Below are 21,070 nucleotides of genomic sequence, written 5' to 3'. Positions count from 1 at the left end.
ATGCTATGCCTTGGATAAAACTTGTTAACAATGGCTACTGTACATACAGAGTGCTTTCGATGTGCCTGGCAGACTGCTAGGTGCAAGGGTTCTAAATGTTCTCCATCGCTGTGCTGGCAGCTCCTGTCCACCGTCAGTCCACCAGGGAGATGGGGGAGTGGGAAGGGGATCATGAGAAGAGAACCAAAAAGGAAGTGAAATGAAAAGCTGCGTGCAAGAGCGCTAACCCAGAGGCAGGAGCACCAGAGGCTGCGGTCTAGCTCTGCCATTAACCGACTTGTTTGGTCGTGACTTTGAGAAGCCCCTTAGCTGCTTACATCTTCTGTTTCTTCTTCTGCCTAAAAAAGAGAGGGAATAATTCTTGCCATGCCTGCCTCCCAGGGATGCGGTAAGAATCAACAGAGGTAATGACATGAGGAATCTTGAAATCACGAAGTCCTCTGCAGATGTGAGGCATCATCATCCTCACCATCATCCTCATCACCATCACCACCATCATGATCATCACCATCACCATCATCATCCTCACCATCATCCTCATCACCATCACCACCATCATGATCATCACGACTATCATCATCAATCATAACCACCATTGATACCAGCCCTGATATCAGTTTCCCTACATTAAACCCACCATATATGGAGTTTAAACCAAAACACTTTTTCCCTGCTTACTCCCTGGCTTCCTGACTCCAGAGTCCACTATCCACCATGGAAACAGACACAGCCAAAGATAAGCACCTAGATTCATTATCTCCTCCCTGAAAAGAGATCCAGGCTGGTGGGAAAGCTGCTGACCAGCAAGGTCACAGGCTCCCTCCTCTCTGCAAGTAGTCTCAAGGCCAAAGACAGGCTGGTGGGAAAGCTCCGACAAGCAAGGCCATGTGCTCCCCCTCCCCTACCTAAAACCCCAAATAAAAACCCTTCCTTTTAGCTTTTTGGGGAGTTTGGGATTTCAGCGTTAGCTGCCCTGTCTCCTTGCTTTGCACTGTGCAATAATAAACTTCCCACTCTCTTCCACTACACCCCGTGTCAGAGATTGGCTTGCTGTGCAACGGGTGAGCGAACTCACTTCAGGTTCGATATCAATTTGGAGACCCAGATGGGACAATGTCCCAAGTGGACATCTCACCTGTGGCACACCGGCCTCTGGCTAAAGGCCTCTCTTGGAAGCTGTCCCACAGCTACCTGAGCTCCTTGTCTCAGGGACAGCCCCAAGCGACTGGCTGCTAACCAGACATCAGTGGCCCCCGGTGCTTTTGCTTTGGTGGTGGAAGAAACTAGGTTTAGGACTTAGGAAGACGTCTCTTGTAAGTAGCTGGTAGTCTTTGTTTTCATCTTTGTGTTAACCTTTTCCAACAGGACTGGCTGGAAACAATGGGTACCTGGCAGCCCTCTGGGCTCTGCTTGTTTTGAAGTCACGATGCCCGGGCCAGATTTTGGTAAGTCCCCTGGGTGTGCACAACGGAGGTCCCTTGTCCTTGCTCATTTGGGAATATCTGCGTAGCAGATCTTCATTTGTTGGGCACCTCCCAAGTGCAGGACATGGACTAAGCTGGGACTGGAAGCACTTTGATTTTTGGTTTTGGTCTTTGTTTTGGATTCCATTTGTGGCTGAGTGTTTTTGGGAAGCATGCTTGTTTGGTATTTGTTGTTGTTTGTCTGTTTGTCTTTCCTTTTAAAAGTGTTAACATGGGAGGTGCCACATCTATTCCACCTAAGAGCCCCTTGGGAAAAACTTTGGCTGATGGCCGACCTATAGCTATAAGCCAATGTCTGAAGAGGGATGATTTTCTTTTGTAACATCTTGTGGCCACAATATTCTTTAGACTCCAGAGAGAGAGAAAAAAATGGCCAAACAATGGATCCTTAAGTTGGGAAGCTTTTTAGAGAGCTCTTATGATAAATAGCTGTTTTATTGGTACCTACGAAAAGACCAAATTAAAAGGAAACTATAATGACTAGTCTTAAGAACTTAATCAAACTTGGGGTCTCAGCTCCTCGTAGTCTTACAGATGCTAATGAAAACATTAAGTTAAAAAAGAGAAATCAGAAAGAGTCACAGGACTCATCCCAATGGGATAAAAATCTTTAGCTAGTTATTAAAAAGAAAAATGGGATAAGTGGAACAGACATAATGTTAAAACAAAGCTTTTAATAAAACACTGCCTAAGGTTGGATGGGCTAAAGGGACCCCCCATACGCTCCCCAACATTAAAGGACATCAGACAAACCTGTTCTGTTCAACCCAGTGTGAAAAAATTTAAAAGGTCAGGAGGCAGAAATCAGAGTGAAAAACCTGACCAGCAATTAATTGGGGCAACAGTTAGGCTACTAAGGTTAATAAAACTATAAAAATTAAAGTCTTTAAGCTAATATATGAAGAGGCTATGTCAGCTTTGCCTGGATATTTGCTTTACGAAGAAATGCTAAGTCTAACTGGGAACGCTTCCCCTATACAATGTTGCAAAATCAAAACTTGTTAATGGAATTCTGATGTAAGTTCTAATTAAAAGTATAAGAGTTAGTAAAACTAAGATAAAGTTTTATAAAAATTGGTATACTTAAATGGGCCAATTTCAGTTCACCCAAACTGATGTATGCAATTGGAAAAGCCAGCTGCAACTATGGGAAGCCTGTTTTAATCCTTTGAGGCTTCTAAATAGAATCAGAAATACTTTACTGCCTCTTTAAGAGAAAATAATTGAATAAGTAAACATGCCAGCAGCCAAAGCCCAATCTGCTGCTCTTGTCTACTCTCTCACTGAGCTTCCCAGAAAGCTGAGCTTCACTTCAATGCCCCCAAAATTCCTGATCTAAAATTAAAGAAGTAAAAATAAGTAAACTTTTGAGATAATTTGGAATTGTAGGGCCATTCTGGAGACCTCTGTTTCAGAAAAGAGAGGATTGAAAATCTCTCATAATGAAATTCAGTCTTTAACTAATATGCAAAACTTCTAAGAGACAGTTATTTAACATGATGTAAAATGATCTTTGATAAATAAAATCCTATTTACGTTTGCTCATTTAATTTAAACTAGACACGTCCTCAGAGTTGTCAGCCCTCGATGCAGTCATGCAGCCTGGGTTTACCGGTCAAGTGAACTCATGTGATCTGTGCTGATTATCAGCAAAACTAATAACTCAGTATAATAGCTAATTTTGTTCAAGGTCTCCTGAGATTTTTGTAGATGATCTAAATATAATTGATAAAGACAGGTAAACTAAATAAATGTAAAAAAGGATAAAAGTTTTTGGTAAAACTTTTTAAAGATACTTATATGTATTATGGTGTATGTACTTAAAGCAACTTAAAATGATGGTTAACTGCTTTAACGTCACATGAAGTTTTCCAGAGTAATTTAAACATAATTGTTAAAACTGGGTAACAGTTTTAAGTACAATAATTATGTGTTATAGTCTGCATGCTTAAAAAACAGCTTCCAAAATCTTTTTGGAAACTTAAACTCTATAGCTTTACTAAGTTAAGTTAAATAATAAAAGTTTATTGAGTATCTAGGTCATTTCCACGTAAGATAAAATATTAAAGATTAACTACTATGCATATATGTCTCCCTTTGGTTGCTTATATGAAAGAAACTAAATAGTTCTTAGGTTTATTGATAAACGTTTTATGTATGCTGAGAAATTTTCAATGAGAAAACATGTCTAAAAGGTCTGTATACAAGGAAAGTAAAATATATGTTTTCAGTAAAAAGGTATAAAGAATGGAAATATTTTTGTTTCTTGAGTTAAGAAAGATAAATTTGTCCTAAAGCACTGGGACAAATTCTGAATGTAAAAAAAAGTAACGAAAGGCTTGTAAAAGTAAAGCTTTAGAGAGTTTTATGTATGGTCAAGTTGGCTAAGATTAAAGTAAACCCAATTAAGTAAATAAATTTCTATGTCAAGAGTAAACTGGTACCAAATTAAAACTTGGTTTCCTCTTTCTTGAAAGGATAATTTTCTTAAACTTTTAATCTGCTCTTGATAAAAAGACTATGGAAAGGTTTTTTTTGACTATTGTAACTCTTTTTCCCCTTGACTGTTTCTGTGGTCACTTTGAATGGATACCTGAACATGGTTTCGCAGTGAGCTTTGTTTCCTATCTGCACAAGTGGCTTAAAGATATTAATATTTTTGACAAGCTCCCCCCCACACACAAAAATATTCAAATAAATAAAAAAGCTTTCTTTGGACCTGGAAGAAGAGTGAAAGTTTCTCTGGGGGATTTTCAGAGGGCCACTGAAACTTCTCAGAGAAATTTGCTGTCTTCTTATAAGAAAAAATGCTAAACGAATTAGGCTTGTTTGGTATGTTAAATTACATGGGAAGCGTTGGCAAATAAGTAACGATAAATTTTCTTAAATGGTATTGTGTGAATGAGTGTTACTGATATAAGTATTTTAAAAATTGTCTAAAATTCTGATCTGTTCTGATTGTCAGCCATGATTCTGGTTATTATCTGAAAATGTTGTCCATCACAGAGATGGTTGAAAGTCTTTGTAAATTGCCACTTTTAGATGTTTTGTTATTTAGAGACAGTTGTTTGATGTTTTTGCAAATGTGTTTCATCTTCAGAAAAATTCATGAAAAGCATTCTGGTGCTTCCTCTAGAGTGCAGGTTCTAATAAATGTTCATACCGAAAAACCTAAACTGGGTAGAAATTACAGGACTCTAACAGAAAAGCTCATGACCTCATAAAACTGCTGACAGAAGATTAAGATCAAGAACCAATCACACAGGACAGAATAAACTGATGAGGATGATTATAATTGTTATAGCTTTTTGATTAAGATCTTGCTGATTTTTGATGTTTGGGGTTTTTTTTTTCAGTTTTAAGAAAAGCTTTTTCTTTATTCTCTTAAGGAACTATGATTTATAGCAATTTGTAAACAAAATTGAAGCATTTGTCTTTTTCTCCCTATCTCAGCCCTCCAAAATGTAAAAAAACTCTTGACGAGTGAGTATTCTTATTCTCACAGCAATATGGTTGTTTGCATAAGGTCAATAAGAATCTATTCTTCTTATAACAGGACACAATTGAAAACTCTGGTTATAATGCCAAGGCTTTGACTGGAATGTCATACTTGAGAGAAACATAGACTTAGATATGATAAGACAGCTTTTGAGGAATGAAGCTTGACATTCTGGAATAAACCCACTTGGAAATATTGGCCTGTTACTGTGCTTATGGGTTCAGTAACCTGGTAAGGTTGAGCAAAGAATGTTGCTCCCTCTGGCAGATACAAGGAACCTCAATATTTTGGGGACCTCGTCAAGAGAGGAATTTACCCAAATCTGTAGGTACAGCTGGCAGAATCTACTGACAGATCCTTTACTTGGCTTTCCTGGCTTCGAGAGGCCTTTAAAGTTCAACCTGAAATTCCTTATAAGGTTCCAGCAAAGCGAATTTAAAGAAGCCTGTATGATCAATGACTATTCTTGCTGTACTTATGTAAATAATTATGCCAAATTTATTAAAACTAGACTTATTTTGCAAGCCAGTTCGTCTTAATTTGGCTATGTCTAGTGAAATTGAGGGTGATTTTAGAGAGAAAAAAATTACGTTTCAATGGAAGCTATAATACACATTTGTGAATATTGGATTTTGGTTCTTTCAATGGTCTTTAAGATTTTTGTTACATTTGTTAACCAGACTGGATCCTGGATTCTTCTAGTCTCCTGAAATATCTGGCTACAAACCTCTAAACTAACGTTTTCCGTTTTTTCCATTATTTTCATTCAAAATAATTAAAATCTGAATCTGCCCTTTTTCCTGAAGCCTTGCAAACTGAAGCTGAAGGACCTAATATAAACTTAAGAGAGATTCATGTCTGCTGCTGGGTGAGCCTCTCAGAAAGCTACCTGAGTGCCCGATGACACCATCAGAGACATTTCAAACTGGGAAAGATGCTTCAACCCTGACTTCCAGGAATCTTGATTGTTTGCCCGCTGGGCTCAAGAACTAGCTTACAATTTGCTCCAACCATTAACCTTCTTTTCCTCTTTTGTTTCTCTAGAAAAACTTCTTATTAAATACCTGTTTACTTACTTACATGATACAGGCCTAACTTCGGGAGCCCAATTGCATCACTGCCTTATTAAAAGACTGGTTCAATGAGATGGAACAACCTACGCCCCATTTCAGCAGGAAGTAGCTAGATCAGTCACTGCCCCAAAACCGTCAAGATTGAGGGATGGACATAAAATAGGGGGGAGTTGATACCGACCCTGATATCAGTTTACCCACATTAAACCCAGCATATATGGGGTTAAAACCAAAACACTCATTCCCTGCTTACTCTCTGGCTTTCTGGCTCCAGAATCCACTATCCTCCATGGAGACAGACACCATCAAGGACAAGCACCTGGATTATCTCCTCCCCACAAAGAGATCCAGGCTGGTGGGAAAGCTGCTGACCAGCAAGGTCACAGGCTCCCTCCTCTCTGCAAGTGTTTCAAGGCCAAAGACAGGCTGGTGGGAAAGCTCCAACAAGCAAGGCCATATGCTCCCCCTCCCCTACCTAAAACCCCAAATAAAAACCCTTCCTTTTAGCTTTTTGGGGAGTTTGGGATTTCAGTGTTAGCTGCCCTCTCTCCTTGCTCAGTGCTGTGCAATTATAAAATTCCTACTTCTTCCACTACACCCGGTGTCAGAGATTGGCTTGCTGTGCAACAGGTGAGTGAACTCACTTCAGGTTCAATATCACCACCACTACCACCTTTGCTTTGGTTTTAACCTGTTAGAAAGAGTCTCCTTGAAGAGGAAGCTGAGCTGAGAGAAGAAAAGCCAGCAAGGGCTGGTTTAAGCAGACAGAGGTGCCCCCTCTTTCTGGAATGACAGGATACCTCCAGGAGGCCATTGGAGGGACCCCTTGTGCAGTGTTTGAACTGTCAGGGGGCAGCCGGGAAAGCAGAAATAAACCCATCAAAGTCACACAGGGGCTCCCACAGAGACGGTGCTCATGTCTCCAGGTCTTTGTTCCATTGGCTAGGGAGTCAGGGCTGTGTCAGGCTTCTACATTTCGATGCTGACCAGGAAGAGGATTGGGTCCAGAGAACAGGGTGGCCCTTAGGACCTCCGTGACTTCCCGCATCTCTGTTAGTTCAGTCTATTCACCTAAGGTTGTGGGCACCCGTCATTCCCTTCACTCCCATGAGGTAACTTTTATTTCTTGAAAACTGCAATTGGAAAATATGTGAAGGCAAAAAAAAAAAAGATCTAATTTTTTTTTTTGTCAGTTCTTTGGTAGTAATTTCTCCAAAAGAAATTGCTCTTTCTTTCCCCTTCCTGCCCTCCATCCCTCACTTCTTTCCTACGGCAGCTTCTTGCCCCTCTTGAATCAGATCTCTTGTGAAAGGTGACACAAGGCTTTGGAGAAACTGTTGCGTCTTAGCTAACAGCATCATAGATCAGAGCTTGGAGAGTAAGAGGCATGTTGGGAGCTCTCTGGGGACTTTAAAAAAACTTAGCTTTATATTTTTCCCTTGAAAAACAATACACTGCCATTATAGAAGGAAATACTGAAATTCCACCAGTTAGAAATAACCACTTTTAACGTTTTGATTAACATTCCTCTGGGCATCCCTATTCGCTTTTAAATGCACACAATTTTACGCCAGGAGAACCATTCTAATACTCTATCCTAAACTAATTCTCTTTATGAACAATGTGTTCTGCACACTTTACCACATCCATGGATTTCTTTCATGACTTGTAATGTCTGTATTGTATTCTACTGTATGTCTGTACCATAACTTTATTTAAATAATCTCTTATTGTTTCTGAATTGTCAGTATTATAACCAGTGTTTCAAGAAAATTATTACACATACCTGTGTTATTATCTCATTAGGAAAAATTCCTAGAAGTGGTATTATTGATCCAAGGATATATTTATTTATATTTAATTATACTTTAAAAAAATCTCTAAGTAATATAGAATGAAACTCAAAAGGTAAAACAAAAACAAGAACCAAAAACCTTATGTAGTGAGTATAAATTTCTGTCTGCTTCTCAGTCTCCCAATTCTTTTACCAGAAGCTGCCACTACTGTCAGTTGTGTGTGTGTGTGTGTATGTACTTTCAAAGAAAGCGTATTTGCGTATTTTACATAAATATGTGTTAGGATTTGACTACATGATAACATTGCCATCTAGAAAGATCCCAGTTTAATTCTTCCCAAAAGGAAATGAGAGAGGGCATTTCCTTACATCCTTATCAACACTGGGCATTGTCATTTACAATCTCACTATGCCCATGGCTATTATCTGATCTGATTACTAGATACTAATCTGACTGGCAATAAAGTGCTAAGAAAAAGTTCCATGTGTCTGAGTTTATGGCAGGAAAAGTAAGGATATGGGGCTTGGAGGTGACCTTTTGTTTCCTGGATGGCTTTGTAGGAGAGAGAGAGAATATGAGTGACAGCAGATGCAGACGGAGAGGAAAGCAGACTGGAACTGTGGAAGAAAGAGCAGCCAGCCTAAGACAGAAATTGTTCCTGGGATTGAGAAGCTCATGTTGGGCACGGCTACTCCATCTGGGTTCTTTGCAAAACTGGGAAACAGGTGTGATACCCAGAGCCACATGGATCAGCCTTCTGAGATTCTGCAGGTTTCATTCTGCATCCGTGCGTCTCCTGTTCAGTGGGGATAAATGTACTAAGAAGAGAAAACTAGGAAGGCAGCAGCACCTGACCTCAGACCTGGAAGGGCAGAGCAGCCACTTACGTTAGTCGGTTGGCTTCCTCAGCAGGACGGACATTCTCTGAAGTGGTGGTGCTGCTACTCTCTGAGGGGGACTTGGACCCATCATCCAAGGAGTCGGGCTCACTGTTGTAGTCCCTTCCAAGCAATGACGTCTTCAACATGGTAGGTGGCGGCGGCTCAAGGTCAAGGCCTGTCACAGCCTTGAGCCCAGCCTCTCATGGGTTTTTCTCCAGAGAAACCAGGGCCACAGGCCTGAGGGGCTGGCTGCTGACTCCCGAGGGTGGTTGGTCCTGGCTGAAGCCCACAGCGTGTGACTCCGTGAAGCGCTGGGGCAGGGGAGCCGATGTTCACTCTGCCTCACCTGGCTTTGGGGGACTTACGAGAGTCTCATCTCAGGAAGATGCCCCGTGCCCTTGAGATTGCTCGGCCACACGCCAGGACTCGCCTGGGCTGTCAGCCCCTCCCAGCTTAGCCCTTAGCGCTGGAGGGCCAAGTGCGACTGGGAGGAAGAAGGCACCATTGGACTGGAGGTCTGGTGCCCAGATGTGGGGCCAGGCTCAGCGCTCATCTGTCTTGGTCAGGGAGGAAACCAGAGCTACCTCACAATGGAGGCTGCCTGGCCAATAAGGCGCTCCGGGATCCCAGGGGCAGGTGTGGCCCAGCAGAGGGTAAGCCGGCTACCACCTTCCCCGGATGCTGGTGGAGAGGGGCTTTTAAAGCCCAGTTCAAATGCCACCTACTTGAAATTTCTGTGGTGGAAGGGTGTGTGGACTGCCATCTATTTGGAAGGGAGTGTAAGTAAACTTTTAAAAAAATCACTTATTCAAAAAATACTTATTAAGCACCTAATATATACTAGGCAGTGTTCTCCATGCTGGGAATACATTAGGATAGAAAACCTATTATAATCTCTGCCCTCATGGAACTGACAATCTAGTGAAGAGCCTGACAATAAACGAGACAATATGTCAAGTATATGTTAGTTGGTAATAAGTACAACAGAGAAAATTAATGCAGGAAAGGGGAATGGGGAGTGCTGGCTTGGGAGGGGGGGCTTGCAACTTTAGATTGGGTGGTCAGAGAAGGCCTCATTAAGGAAGTGGCATTTGGATAAAAAGCTGAACGAAATGAGGGAGCATGCCTCATGTATGTCTTGAGTAAGAAACTTAAAGCAGAGGGAACAGTAAGTGCAAAGGTCCTGAGGCAGGAAGGTGCCTGGGCTATTTTGAGAATGGTAATAAGGCCATGTGGCTGGCTCCAAGTGCACAAAGTAAAGGGAGAGGAGTAGAGTAGACTTATGTCTGGTTTGCCCAGGACTGTTTTGTGCTGGTTTGTGCTTATTACCCTGGCATAATTATTAATAGTGCCTCTTTTCAGTATCAAAAGTTTCCTGGTTTGGGTGATAAATTACATGGTCACACCAGAGACACAATGAATGTAAGTGGAAGTAATGGAAGAGGGATGGAATGGGGTGGGCAGGAACTTGTAGGCAACTGAAATGCTTTTGGTTTTACTCTGAGAGAGGTGGGGGATCATGGAGGGTTCTGAGCAGAGAAGGGACATGACTTGCATTTTAACAGGAGCTTTCTGGCCATTTTGTTGGGAGCAGACTGGAAGGCTGGGGCATGAACGCAGAGAGATAATTAGGAGGCTCTTGCAAGAATCCAGAAGGCTATTGCCATGACCCAGGTGACAGTCCACAGTGGTGTGGACCAGGGTGGTAGCTAAGGAGGTGGTGAGAAGTGACTGAATTCTGGGTATTTTTAAAAGGTAAAGCCAAAGGCTCGTGCTGATGGACTTGACGTGGGATGTAAAAGATAGAGAGGGGTCATGGAGGATCCCAGTGTTCTTGGCGTGAGTGAGAGGAAGGATGGGATCGGCATCATCGAAGTCTAGCCTTAAAGAGGACTTTGCAGAGCCAGCCCGGGCACACTGTGTGTCCACTGTATGTTTATTTGGCAAGGTCTGCACAGCTACTTACAAAGATTCCTGGCGGCCAAAGTGCTCCCCATGCCAAGTCTTAGCCCCGACACAGAATTGACTCCAGGAGCCTCTCCTTCCTCTGACGCCCTGAGGACTTTTTCTCAAGTTGAAAATAATTTCCCTCCCCCATTGCGTTTATCCACTGCTGTAAGACTCACTAGTGAAAGCCTACACTGCTTGAGGCGCTGCGGACTCAGCAATGAAGACAAGCCAAGGTCCCCTTCCCAAGGCGTCTGTGCTCTAGTAGGAAGTAGGAGGATGGCAATAAACAAGTAAATACGCAGGCAGTGATAGATTCTGATGAATGCTGTGCTCGTTTTAAAACAAAGCAAAACAAAACTCAAAACTGCAGAAAGAAGAAAGCGACACTCACCACCATCCAGAAAGAAGAGCTGGGCACATTTTGATGCGCTTTTTCCACGACGTCGTGTGAGCACTGGCACACTTCCTACCACCAACTTAATCTGTAAATCAGCTTTTTAAAATATTGTGGTAAAATAGACATAACATAAAATTTACCATTGTAACCATTTTTAAGTGTGTGGTTCAGTCGTGTTAAATACATGCACATTGTCGTACAGCCAATCTCCAGAACCTCCAAACCCAGTAAAAGACTCCCCATTCCCCTCCCCCAGCACCCCCCATTCTACTTTATGTTTTTAAGGATCTGACCACTCTCGGTACCTCATAAAACTGCAATCATGCATTGTCTGACTTTTTGTGACTGGCATAGTTCACTTAGCATAATGTCCTGAAGGTTTATCCGTGTTGTAGCATGTGTCAGAATTTCTTCCCTTTTTAAGCCTGAATAATATTCCATTGTACATATGTACCACATTTTGTGTATTCATTTATCTGTCAATGGACACTTGGATTGCTTCCACTTTTTGGTTATTGTGAATAACACTGCTGTGAACACGGGTGTGCAAATATCTCTTTGAAATGATAATACAACTCTTTCACTTAATATATGTTATACAGGGGCTGGCCCTGTGGCCTAGTGGTTAAGCTCAGCGTTCGCCACTTCGGCAGCCCAGGTTTGCTTCCTGGGTGTGGACCTACACCACTTGTCAGCGGCCATGCTGTGGCAGCATCCCACGTACAAAATAGAGGAAGATTAGCACAGATGTTAGCTCAGGGCAAATCTTCTTCAGCAAAATAAATAAATAAATAAAAATATGTTATACATATATTCACTTCACAAAACTTAAAAAGAAATAATTTTTAATGATTAGTGAGTGTTTTATTTGTAAAGTGGGGTTTATTGAGGTGTAATTTACATCCAGAAAAACTCACCCTTTTGAAGTTTACAGTTCAACAATTTTTGACAAATGTGTACAGTCTTGTAACTAACGTACAATCTACATAACATTTCCATCACTCCAAAAAGCTCCCTGTGCCCCTTTGTAGTCAACCTTCTCCAACGTCCAGCCCCTGGCAACGGTTGATGTGTTCCATCCCTATGATTTAGCCCCTTCCGGAATGTTACATAAATACAATCATATAATATGTAGGCTTTTAAGTCTAGCATCACTCAGCATAATGCTTTTAAGCTTCATCCATGTTGTTGGATGCATCCATAGTTTGTTCCTTTTTATGGCTGAGTAGTATTCCATTGTATGGATGTACCATAATGTGCTTATTCATTCATCTGTTGATGGACATTTGGACTATTTTCAGTTTTGGGTAATTATGAATAAAAGTGCTGTAAACACTCATGTACAGAACTTTGTGCAGCCAAATGTTTTTATTTCTCTGGTAAAGATTTAGGAGTAGGATTACTTGTGTATTTTTATGTTTATAAGAAACCACCAAACTGTTTTCCAAAGTGGCTGTACTATTTTGCGTTCCCACCAGCAATTTTTGAGAGTTCCAGTTGCTTCGTTGAATAGATTTCTTCTTGTGCCTTATTTTATTTAGTAAGCCCTTACTATTGGATATAGAGGACATGCCCAATTTTTCAGTTTTATAGACAACCTTGTGATGAGCAGCCTTATAAATATGGCTTTGAGCATTTATTTGATTGCTGCCTTGCAATGAAGTCTTAGAATAGAATTGTTGGGTCAAATAATATTCTTATGTTCAGTTTTGATTCATATTGCCCTCTGGAAAAGTTGGTACCAAATACATAACCACCAAAAAAATTGAGTGTCAGTTTCTCCACATTCTGGCAGTGCCAGTTTTTATTAATCTTTAAAATATTTAGTAATGTGGTAAGTAAAAATGACTTGTTGCTTTAATTTCTAATTCTTTAGTTATGATTGAAGATGAGCATCTTCTGTAATTTGGACATTTGCATTTGTTCTCTTGTGAATTGCCTGCTTGAGGTTTTGTCTATTTTTCTATTTTGTTTAAGGGGGGATTATTAAGGTGTATGTGTTTGCATTTAGGTATTTACCCCTTGTCTTCATATAGTCTGCAAATATTTATTCACTCATTTACTTTTGTCTGTTTTTATCTGTTGTTTTTTGGTGAGGGAAATTTGCCCTGAGCTAACATCTGTGCCAATCGCCCTTTATTTTGTATGTGGGCTGCTGCCACAGCATGGCCGCTGACAAGTGGTATATGTCCGCGCCTGGGAACCGAACCCAGGCTGCCGAAGTGGAGCATGCTGAGCTTAACCACTAGGCCACAGGGCCAGCCCCTGTGTAACATATATTAAGTGAAAGAATTGTATTATCATTTCAAAGAGATATTTGCACGCCCGTATTCACAGCAGTGTTATTCACAACAGCCAAAAGGTGGAAGCAATCCAAGTGTCCATTGACAGATAAATGAATACACAAAATGTGGTATATATGTACAATGGAATATTATTCAGGCTTAAAAAGGGAAGAAATTCTGACACATGCTACAACACGGATAAACCTTCAGAACGTTATGCTAAGTGAACTACGCCAGTCACAAAAAGTCAGACAATGCATGATTCCAGTTTTATGAAGTTTAATAAGTTTGGTGGTGTAGGTCTCCGCCTAGGAACCAAACCTGGGCTGCTGAAGCAGAGTGTGCCGAACTTAACCACTAGACCATGGGGCCAGCCCCCTGTCTGTTCTTTTTAAATGCAAAATTTTAAATATGTTTGGATTCAGTTACTTAATCTTTTTCACTTTGGTTTTTTATTTCATACCAAAAGGTCTTTACTACTTCAATGGTATAAAATAATTTCTTGTTATGTCATATTTTTAAATGGTTGTTCATTTATTGCCTTTAAATATTTAACTTTTAATGTTTCATAGAATCCTGACTCTGCCACTTATTAGCTGTGTGGTTTGGCCAAGTCACTTAACCTTTCTGTGCCTTATCTGTAAAGGGGTATAGTAGTAACACTAATGTCAGAGGAGTGTTAGGAAGATTGAATGAGTTAATATGTGTACAGCATTTAGAACAGTTCTTGGCATCTGATAAGCAGCCAATGCATTGTTACTGCTGCTGTTGTTAATCTGTTAATGGCTAACTAGTTTCCCCAGCATCACTTATTGAGTAATCTATCCTTTTCCCATTTTATTTGAAAGATTCCCGTCAACATATAATAAAATTCTTGTGCATGCTTAGATCTGCTTTCGTGTTGTCTTTTTCTACTGATAAGTCTTTTCTAATGCTAGTGCCAAATTTTTTTAATTATACGATATATTTAATATCTAATAGGAAAGGTCCACTCTCCTTATCTTTTTCATAATTTTTCTTTATCCCCCCTACATTAATTCTTCTAGATGAACTTAAGAATCTGCCAAATTCTTCCCCCACCCCAGGAAATCTAGTTGGGCATTTTATTGAGATTAAGTTAGACTGACAGATTTAATTGGGCCAAATGACCAGACTTACAAGATAGTTTTCCCATCTAAAGCACGTGTTCTGACTCTACTTATGCAAGTCTGGATTTTTGCCTCTCAGTCGACTTTTATTTTCTTCATGTACATACAGCACATTTAAAGAATTTGTACTTAGGTGCTTTTGTTTTCTATCGCTGTGTTTTGTTTTCTCTTTCTGCCTCCCCATTTTATTTTTTCATCATGATTAGCATGTAGGAAAGATACGATTTTGCAGATTTTGTTACTGCCCACCTCACTGGCTCCTTCTGTGTCTAAAAGCACGCCGTGGGTTCTCCTGAGCTTCCCAGGTAATGGCACCGCAAATAATATTCCTTCTTTCTTTCCAAAATTTATACCTCACGTTATTCTTTGTGTTGTTAACATAGTGACATCAAACATCCTTTTCTAATTTCACCCTTGGCTGAAACTGCTTTTAGTGTTTCCCTGTTAACTATGGTGCTGCCTCTGAGATTGCTTTCTCCCTCCTCCTCAGATCATGTTAACTTTCTTACATGTTTATAATATGAAGAGTTTCCTTTGGAAGTTAAAAATTGCATCCCGAGATTCTACTGATGCTTTTTTCAGAACCTATCAATGACCGGTGTTTCTTGCCCGATCTCAGATGCTATCCACGGTGATGGATTTATTAACGTCGAATCATTTTGCGTTTCATAGGGAAAGCTCCGTGGTGTATTGTTCTTTTCATATGCTGCCAGATTCTATTCGCTATTTTTTAGTATATTTTTTATATACAGGAGCTTGTATTTATATTTATTTGGTCATGGTTTTTGTGTGTACTTTGTCAGATTTTGGTATCAGCCCCAGGACACCTTTGTAGAAAAAGTAGGGGAGACGTTCTTCGCTCCTTATGCCTGGAAGTTTCAATAGCATCAGGCAGGACTGCAGGGTGGCGAGGAAACCCTGCTTTGCTCCTGATCCATCAGACAGTGCCCACAAACCCCTTCTTCACTTCATGTCTAACTTCTTATTCATAAAGAGACGCTGCTGGGTTTTTAATTTTTAAAAATGTGTAACTTTCCGAACACATTTTTCTGATTTTTCGCTTTAACTGTCACCATTCACAGGTCCCTCTTAGGCTCTACAAAGCAGTGAGGGGTGTTGGTGCATAAATGTTTGAGTCCTGAACCCATCTGTCGCTACATTTGTCGTCCGCAGGTTACTTAATATCTCTGCACCTGTTTCCCTATATGAAAATGAGGACAATGACGGCATATACCTCACAGGGTCATTGTAAGGATTGAAGGAGAGAATCCCACGCAAAACACTCAGTGCTCACTTAGGGAAAGAAGGAGGGATTTTCAACGATCCTTGATTCAAGAGCAAACTTCAAAAGTTAAAGAATCAGTAAGTTAAATGGCGGGAAGGCAGTGTGCGTGTTTGTAAAAACCAGTACCAAACAATTAAAAAATTTTAATATTCCCACCACTCAAACACAATTCTAGCAGCTGGGATTCTTTAGAATTGCTGACAATTACTAATGAGTCTCCCCAGCTTGCTTTTATTGGTTAATGTTGCAAAATTTATTTTTTTCTTTCCAAGATTTAACTGTAGCCAGATTGGTCTAAATGATAAGATTAACCTGATCATCTTACACAGTAAGGAGAATGAGTGTGACCATCCTTTGATGACAGAGAAGGCAATCTTAAACTTAGCAAGGATGGGTGGGTAATGATGGAGCAGGGTGGGAGAGACAAGTTCAGAGAGAGGATGACGGCTTTGCTGTGGCTCTGAACCAATCAGTGGCAGTCCTTTGGGTCCACCGATGAAACAGAGAAGTGCAGGGTGGAAATGATGAGCCACCCCGCTGACCAGGTAGGCTGTGGACCACTGCACAGGTGATGGGTGTCCCATCTCCCAGCAGGTCCTCTGCAGACTAGGGATCTGGGTTCGGTCAGCCGGCCCTTTCCCCACCTGAAAGGGGTCTGTGCTCACGAAGGACCTTCTAGAAGTCTACTAGGTAGAAAGCAAAACACAAAAGGAGCAGATCAGGATTTGGGAATCAGGGCAGACACTCCCCACATCTTCCCTAGGCGGCACAGGGAGGACGATGGTTGAAAATAAACAGAAAGGGCTTTTTCAAATATTCTCTGAAAACTGAGGCTGAAAGAAGCACAGGTCCCTCCCATAAACCAGAGAGTCCCCTGGGACTACAGATCTGCCTATAATGTCTACTCGGTTATCTAGGGGCATCTTCCCAATTTTAGGGGGCAGGGAGGGAGCAAACACCACCAGGAAGGTTGAAGCTGTGTCTCAGGTTCACCGGCTGCCAGCCAAGGTCAGACATGAGAAAAGACACTGGAATGTCAGGGCAGCAGGACTGAGTGGAAGGAGGGCCAGATGCAGTGTTGAGAGATCCAAGTTCTATGCAAAATCTGACTCCATGGCACCACCTGTGCAAAGTCATCCTTAGCGCTCCAGAGCAGTCAGTGTTCCCCTGCCCTTATAAGGACCCATGACGGCATCAACTTAGTTGATTACCTGTCATTCTTCCCCAGTGGACAGTAGACCAGCTTCTGGAGGGCAGGGATTCTTTTCTCACTCACTGGTATATCTCCTTTAGAGTGATGTATCAGTTAGCTTTTGCTGCATAAAAACTCCCACACCTTTTGACTTAAAACCACAAACGTTTATTAAACCTCACAGTTTTGTGGATCATCTTGGCAACTCTCATGGTCTGGATCAGCTTGACTGGAGCTGGGTCTAGTCTAGGATGGCTTCACTTATGTGTCTGGAAGTTGGCCGGTTGATTGATCAGGGAGACGGGGTTCAACTGGGATGGTTTGTTTCTGCTCCACATGGTCTCTCATCCTCCAGTGGGCTAGTCAGCCTTCTTTATGTGGTGGTCTTGGCTCCATAATACAGCAAGAGATGAAGGTCTCGATGTACAAGCCATCACCAAACTTCTGCTTACATCACAGCTACTCATGTCCCATTGACCAAAGGAAGTCACAAGGCCAAGATCAGGCTCAAGGGGTAGAGATATAGATTTCATCTCTTGATGCAAGGAGCTACAAAGTCACACTGTCAAGAGGAATTTATGGCCAGTTTTGGAATCTACTACAAGAACTATGCTTGGCACACAGTTGGTAATCAAGAAAGCTTGTTGCAAAAATTAAGAGGGAAATAATGCCGAATCAGGTCATTGTCTACTGCCTTCTCCTCTGCCATTGGCAAATCTACTTCCAGGCTTCCATGGACATGCTTAATCCAGTGTCGGGATCTTTGAACTGGGACAAAACTTTATCCACTGGTTTAGAAAGTTTATTGCTCTTGACTTAAATATGATGGCTCCTTTCTGCCTGAGAGTTGCAGCTTACACACGGACCTCTTGGCCCTATCCATCTCGACGCTGGAGCTGAGCACATTTTTCTGGATTATAAGTTGTGTCCCCACTCCTAGTCTTCGCTCTTTGAACAGATCTGGAAAAGGGGAAACGCTGCTTCTACCAAATCGGGGTCAGCCTTAGCTGCCTGCTCCTCTTTCCGCCAGCTGCTGCCACTTGGGTGCCCTCTGGTGGCCTCTTCTTGCATAGCCCCACTCAAGGTATGAAATTCACTGCGTAAATTGCCAAAAAGTTGGACGGAATCAAGAGCCTTCCATGGGAGAGCTCTCAACATAGTGGAAAGCTAGAGATGGAAAGAAACAGAACAAACAAAAAAACTTAAAAATTACCATCTAGACCTTGTAGCTGGTGAATGCTTGTTTGTTTCAGCGTGACTTCGCCCAGAGAAAAGGGAAAGTAGCAAAATAAAGATAATGCATATAAAAGAGATCCATGTCATTAAAAGTCAGATGCTGGCAGGTAAGGAGCAGCACCATTCTCACTGAGTAAAAATGGTGGAGTTGGAAATGGTGAGATGGTCTGTTGGCTGGATCAGATTGTCCAGGGCCTGGTAGGTCCCCACCACTAGGCCCACAAAGCCCAGGATGCTGATGAGGACGTCCTTGATGATGGTGAGAGGGCTCATGCCCTCCGAGTAGTAGGTGGTGATCTCCAAGAGGGGAGGGATGATGAGGGCCAGGGCGCTGCTGCTCATGGAGCCCACCAGGGAGAGGACCAGGTCCAGGCGTGGGATGAGGATGGCCAAGATGCCTGCGGGAGATGATACAGGATGGATGCATCATCCCAGGCTTACACAAGCTTTTGCAGTTTGTTTTAAAAATCTTTTTCTTAGAACATAAACTAGTTGTTTTTCATACATTCAGTTACATAAAGAAACAGTTGAAAGTTCTGTAATACCCCCGATCACGTTCACTGGAGGTGACACATTAAAAATTTGGTATGTCTCCTTCTAATCATGCTACAAACATATACACTCATATTGTTGGGAGGTAAAACTTTCCCTCTATCCACTTAGGTTCAGTAAGGGGGGCCTGCGAATTTAAGTGGCAATAGACAGATTAACAGGAGAAAAGACAAAGTTTATTTAGTCTAGGGAGCCTTCACATGAACTGGCTGTCTGAACAGCTAAAGACAGGGCTTTATACACCCATTTCAAAAGGGGAAAGGGGGAGGGGCAGAAAGGGCTGCTACACAAGAACAAGAAGGCATGACAGTGTCAGATAAGTTCATTTAAGTAACTACTCACTCAAGAGAATGGTTAGTCTCCTTTCTGTCTGAAAACCTCCCAGAGAGGGCATTTATGGCGGCTGTGGTTTTTTTTTCCCCCCTGTGGCTTCTGTTTGTTCAAAAATGTTTTTAGCTTAAAATAATTTTTATGCCACTGAGGCACATTTTAAAACCCTACGTATTCAACAACGATTAAGCTCTTACTTAAAAAATAACACTTAAATAACAGTGCTTGGAACTGCCCTAGCTGTTTGGGTATACAAAACACACAAAAATTCTAAAAAACAACCCTCCCTTCGTAGGGCTAACTTTCTAATACTTAACATGACTACAAGCTCCTGTTACTTGCAAATGATTAGAATGTGAAGTTATTTGTAGGAGAAAGAGGCCTTCAGTTGGAACAAGGTCACGGGGTCTCTTTTAAAGAGTGTCTTCGCTAGGTTTCATACATGTCAGAAAACATCCAACAAAAACAGGAAAAGCTAAAGATTTCGAAATTGTGTTTTTTTAAATAGGATGCTTTACAGGCCTGGGCTTTTCCATTTTTTATTTTACTGGATGAAAAATTTTCACCAAGAAAACGCAGAAGCCCTGCCCAGGCCTCCTGTGGAGCAGAAGTGTGGGCGAGCAGAAGTGTGGTCCAGCAGAGGGAAAACAGGTCTGGGAGGCAGAAGTCCGCCTTCTCTTTATGTGGTCTTGGGTAAGTCTCTGCCTGTTTCTTAGCTTGTCTCCTCATCCAGAAAATGGGGCTAAATGATACTTATCCTTAGGTATTATGGTTTATACTGCACATGGTGTTAAAGTTTTAAATGAGTTAATTGATGTAAAACTCTCTGAAAAGTTATCTTTATTATTACGTCAATTTATTTACTCATATGCATTGATTGGGGCAATGCACGCAGAAGCTGCAGTTTTAGCCTTCAGGAATTGCTATCTTCTTGTTTGGGATAAACTCCTTGATCTCTCTGGGGTTCTGAATGGTCATGTCCCTGCCTTTTACGGTAAATTGGAACAAATCACTTCAAAGAAAGAAAACCAGTATGCAATGAATTATACAGGTTGGTCTACAGCAAAAAGCCGCAATCTCTTCATGGGACATTCTTGGATCACAATTAAAAGGGGCCTTAGGGAGAGCTGGGCCATGGTCTCACTCAATGCAGGAATCTCTACCATCCCCTTTGCCCCTGAAAAAATACTTGCAGGAATGGGGCACCCCAGATCGTGGGGCCTAGAGCACGGGGAGGGCTGCGAGGGGGTGAGTGAGCTGAAGCCAACAGGTGAGCGCAAGCCCATCCTGGGGGCAAATCCAGTTGACCACTGCCAATGGGGAATGTGACCCTAGGCTTGCCAAATTATTTTGGGTTTTTTCCCAAAAAATATTAGAAATCTGGATTTGTATATGAGATGTCCCACATTTTTAATGTTGACATAAATTTTTTATTTGTTAGGGTCAAATGACACGCCTCTGCCGCCATATGCAACGTCTGTCCTGGAGGTGACTGGCGCTGGCTCTGGACTTAGATGAATTGGGTTCAAATCCCACCTCTAGAACTTCCCTGGCAATTACTTATCACTCCCTGCTTCAGTTTTCTCACTTGTAAAGTAGGGTTTTTCAGAGTCCTACCTTGTAAGAGTTCCTGCAGAACTGAATACAATACTGTGAAATATGGACTAAAAAGAGCTTAGCACAGTGGCTGGCACACAGTAGGTGTTTAATAAATATCAGCTCTTATCATTATGATTACTGTTCCATAAGCTGTGTCCCTCCCTTAGGCTAGACACCAGTAAATCTGTGTAATTAGGGACATGTAAGAATTGGGTTGTTCCTGAGGCTTAAACGAGCTACTACTTGGAAAGCCTTAGCATGATCACTGAAATAGTTAGTGCTCAATCAGCGCTGGTTCCTGACCATCCTTCACCATCTGGCTGATTCCTGATAGATCTCAGGAAAAGAGCAACATTTCACTCG

The 21,070-nt window shown here is 41.7% G+C and overlaps 2 protein-coding genes and 1 long non-coding RNA gene across 5 annotated transcripts in view; 1 reads left to right on the top strand and 2 right to left on the bottom strand.

The window, feature by feature from the left end:
- Positions 1–11,485, bottom strand: part of SLC36A3 (solute carrier family 36 member 3) — a 37,855-nt gene extending 26,370 nt beyond the window's left edge. Inside the window, exons 1-3 of one of the 2 annotated variants that reach the window (XM_070517182.1) lie at positions 8,772–11,485; positions 6,727–6,761; positions 6,089–6,100 (exon numbers count right to left, since the gene is read on the bottom strand). In XM_070517182.1, coding sequence (XP_070373283.1) covers positions 6,089–6,100; positions 6,727–6,761; positions 8,772–8,879 — 155 coding nt within the window. In that variant the 5' untranslated portion in view covers positions 8,880–11,485. Of the gene's footprint in view, positions 1–6,088; positions 6,101–6,726; positions 6,762–8,739 lie in introns of both variants that reach the window. The other variant, XM_014834312.3, reaches the window with a different exon arrangement.
- Positions 1,364–21,064, top strand: LOC139046147 (uncharacterized). Its single transcript, XR_011505755.1, has 3 exons — positions 1,364–1,445; positions 19,617–19,801; positions 20,550–21,064. It is a non-coding gene; the product is annotated as an uncharacterized lncRNA (long non-coding RNA).
- LOC106826809 (proton-coupled amino acid transporter 2) overlaps positions 14,175–21,070 on the bottom strand; it is a 28,034-nt gene continuing 21,138 nt past the window's right edge. For both annotated transcript variants that reach the window (XM_070517181.1, XM_014834311.3), the window contains one exon: positions 14,175–18,624. In XM_070517181.1, coding sequence (XP_070373282.1) covers positions 18,353–18,624 — 272 coding nt within the window. In that variant the 3' untranslated portion in view covers positions 14,175–18,352. The remainder of the gene's footprint in view (positions 18,625–21,070) is intronic.

The sequence above is a fragment of the Equus asinus genome, chromosome 9 (assembly GCF_041296235.1).
Source record: "Equus asinus isolate D_3611 breed Donkey chromosome 9, EquAss-T2T_v2, whole genome shotgun sequence".
In the NCBI taxonomy this organism is placed as follows: domain Eukaryota; kingdom Metazoa; phylum Chordata; class Mammalia; order Perissodactyla; family Equidae; genus Equus; species Equus asinus.
This window is presented reverse-complemented; position numbering and strand designations above follow the sequence as displayed.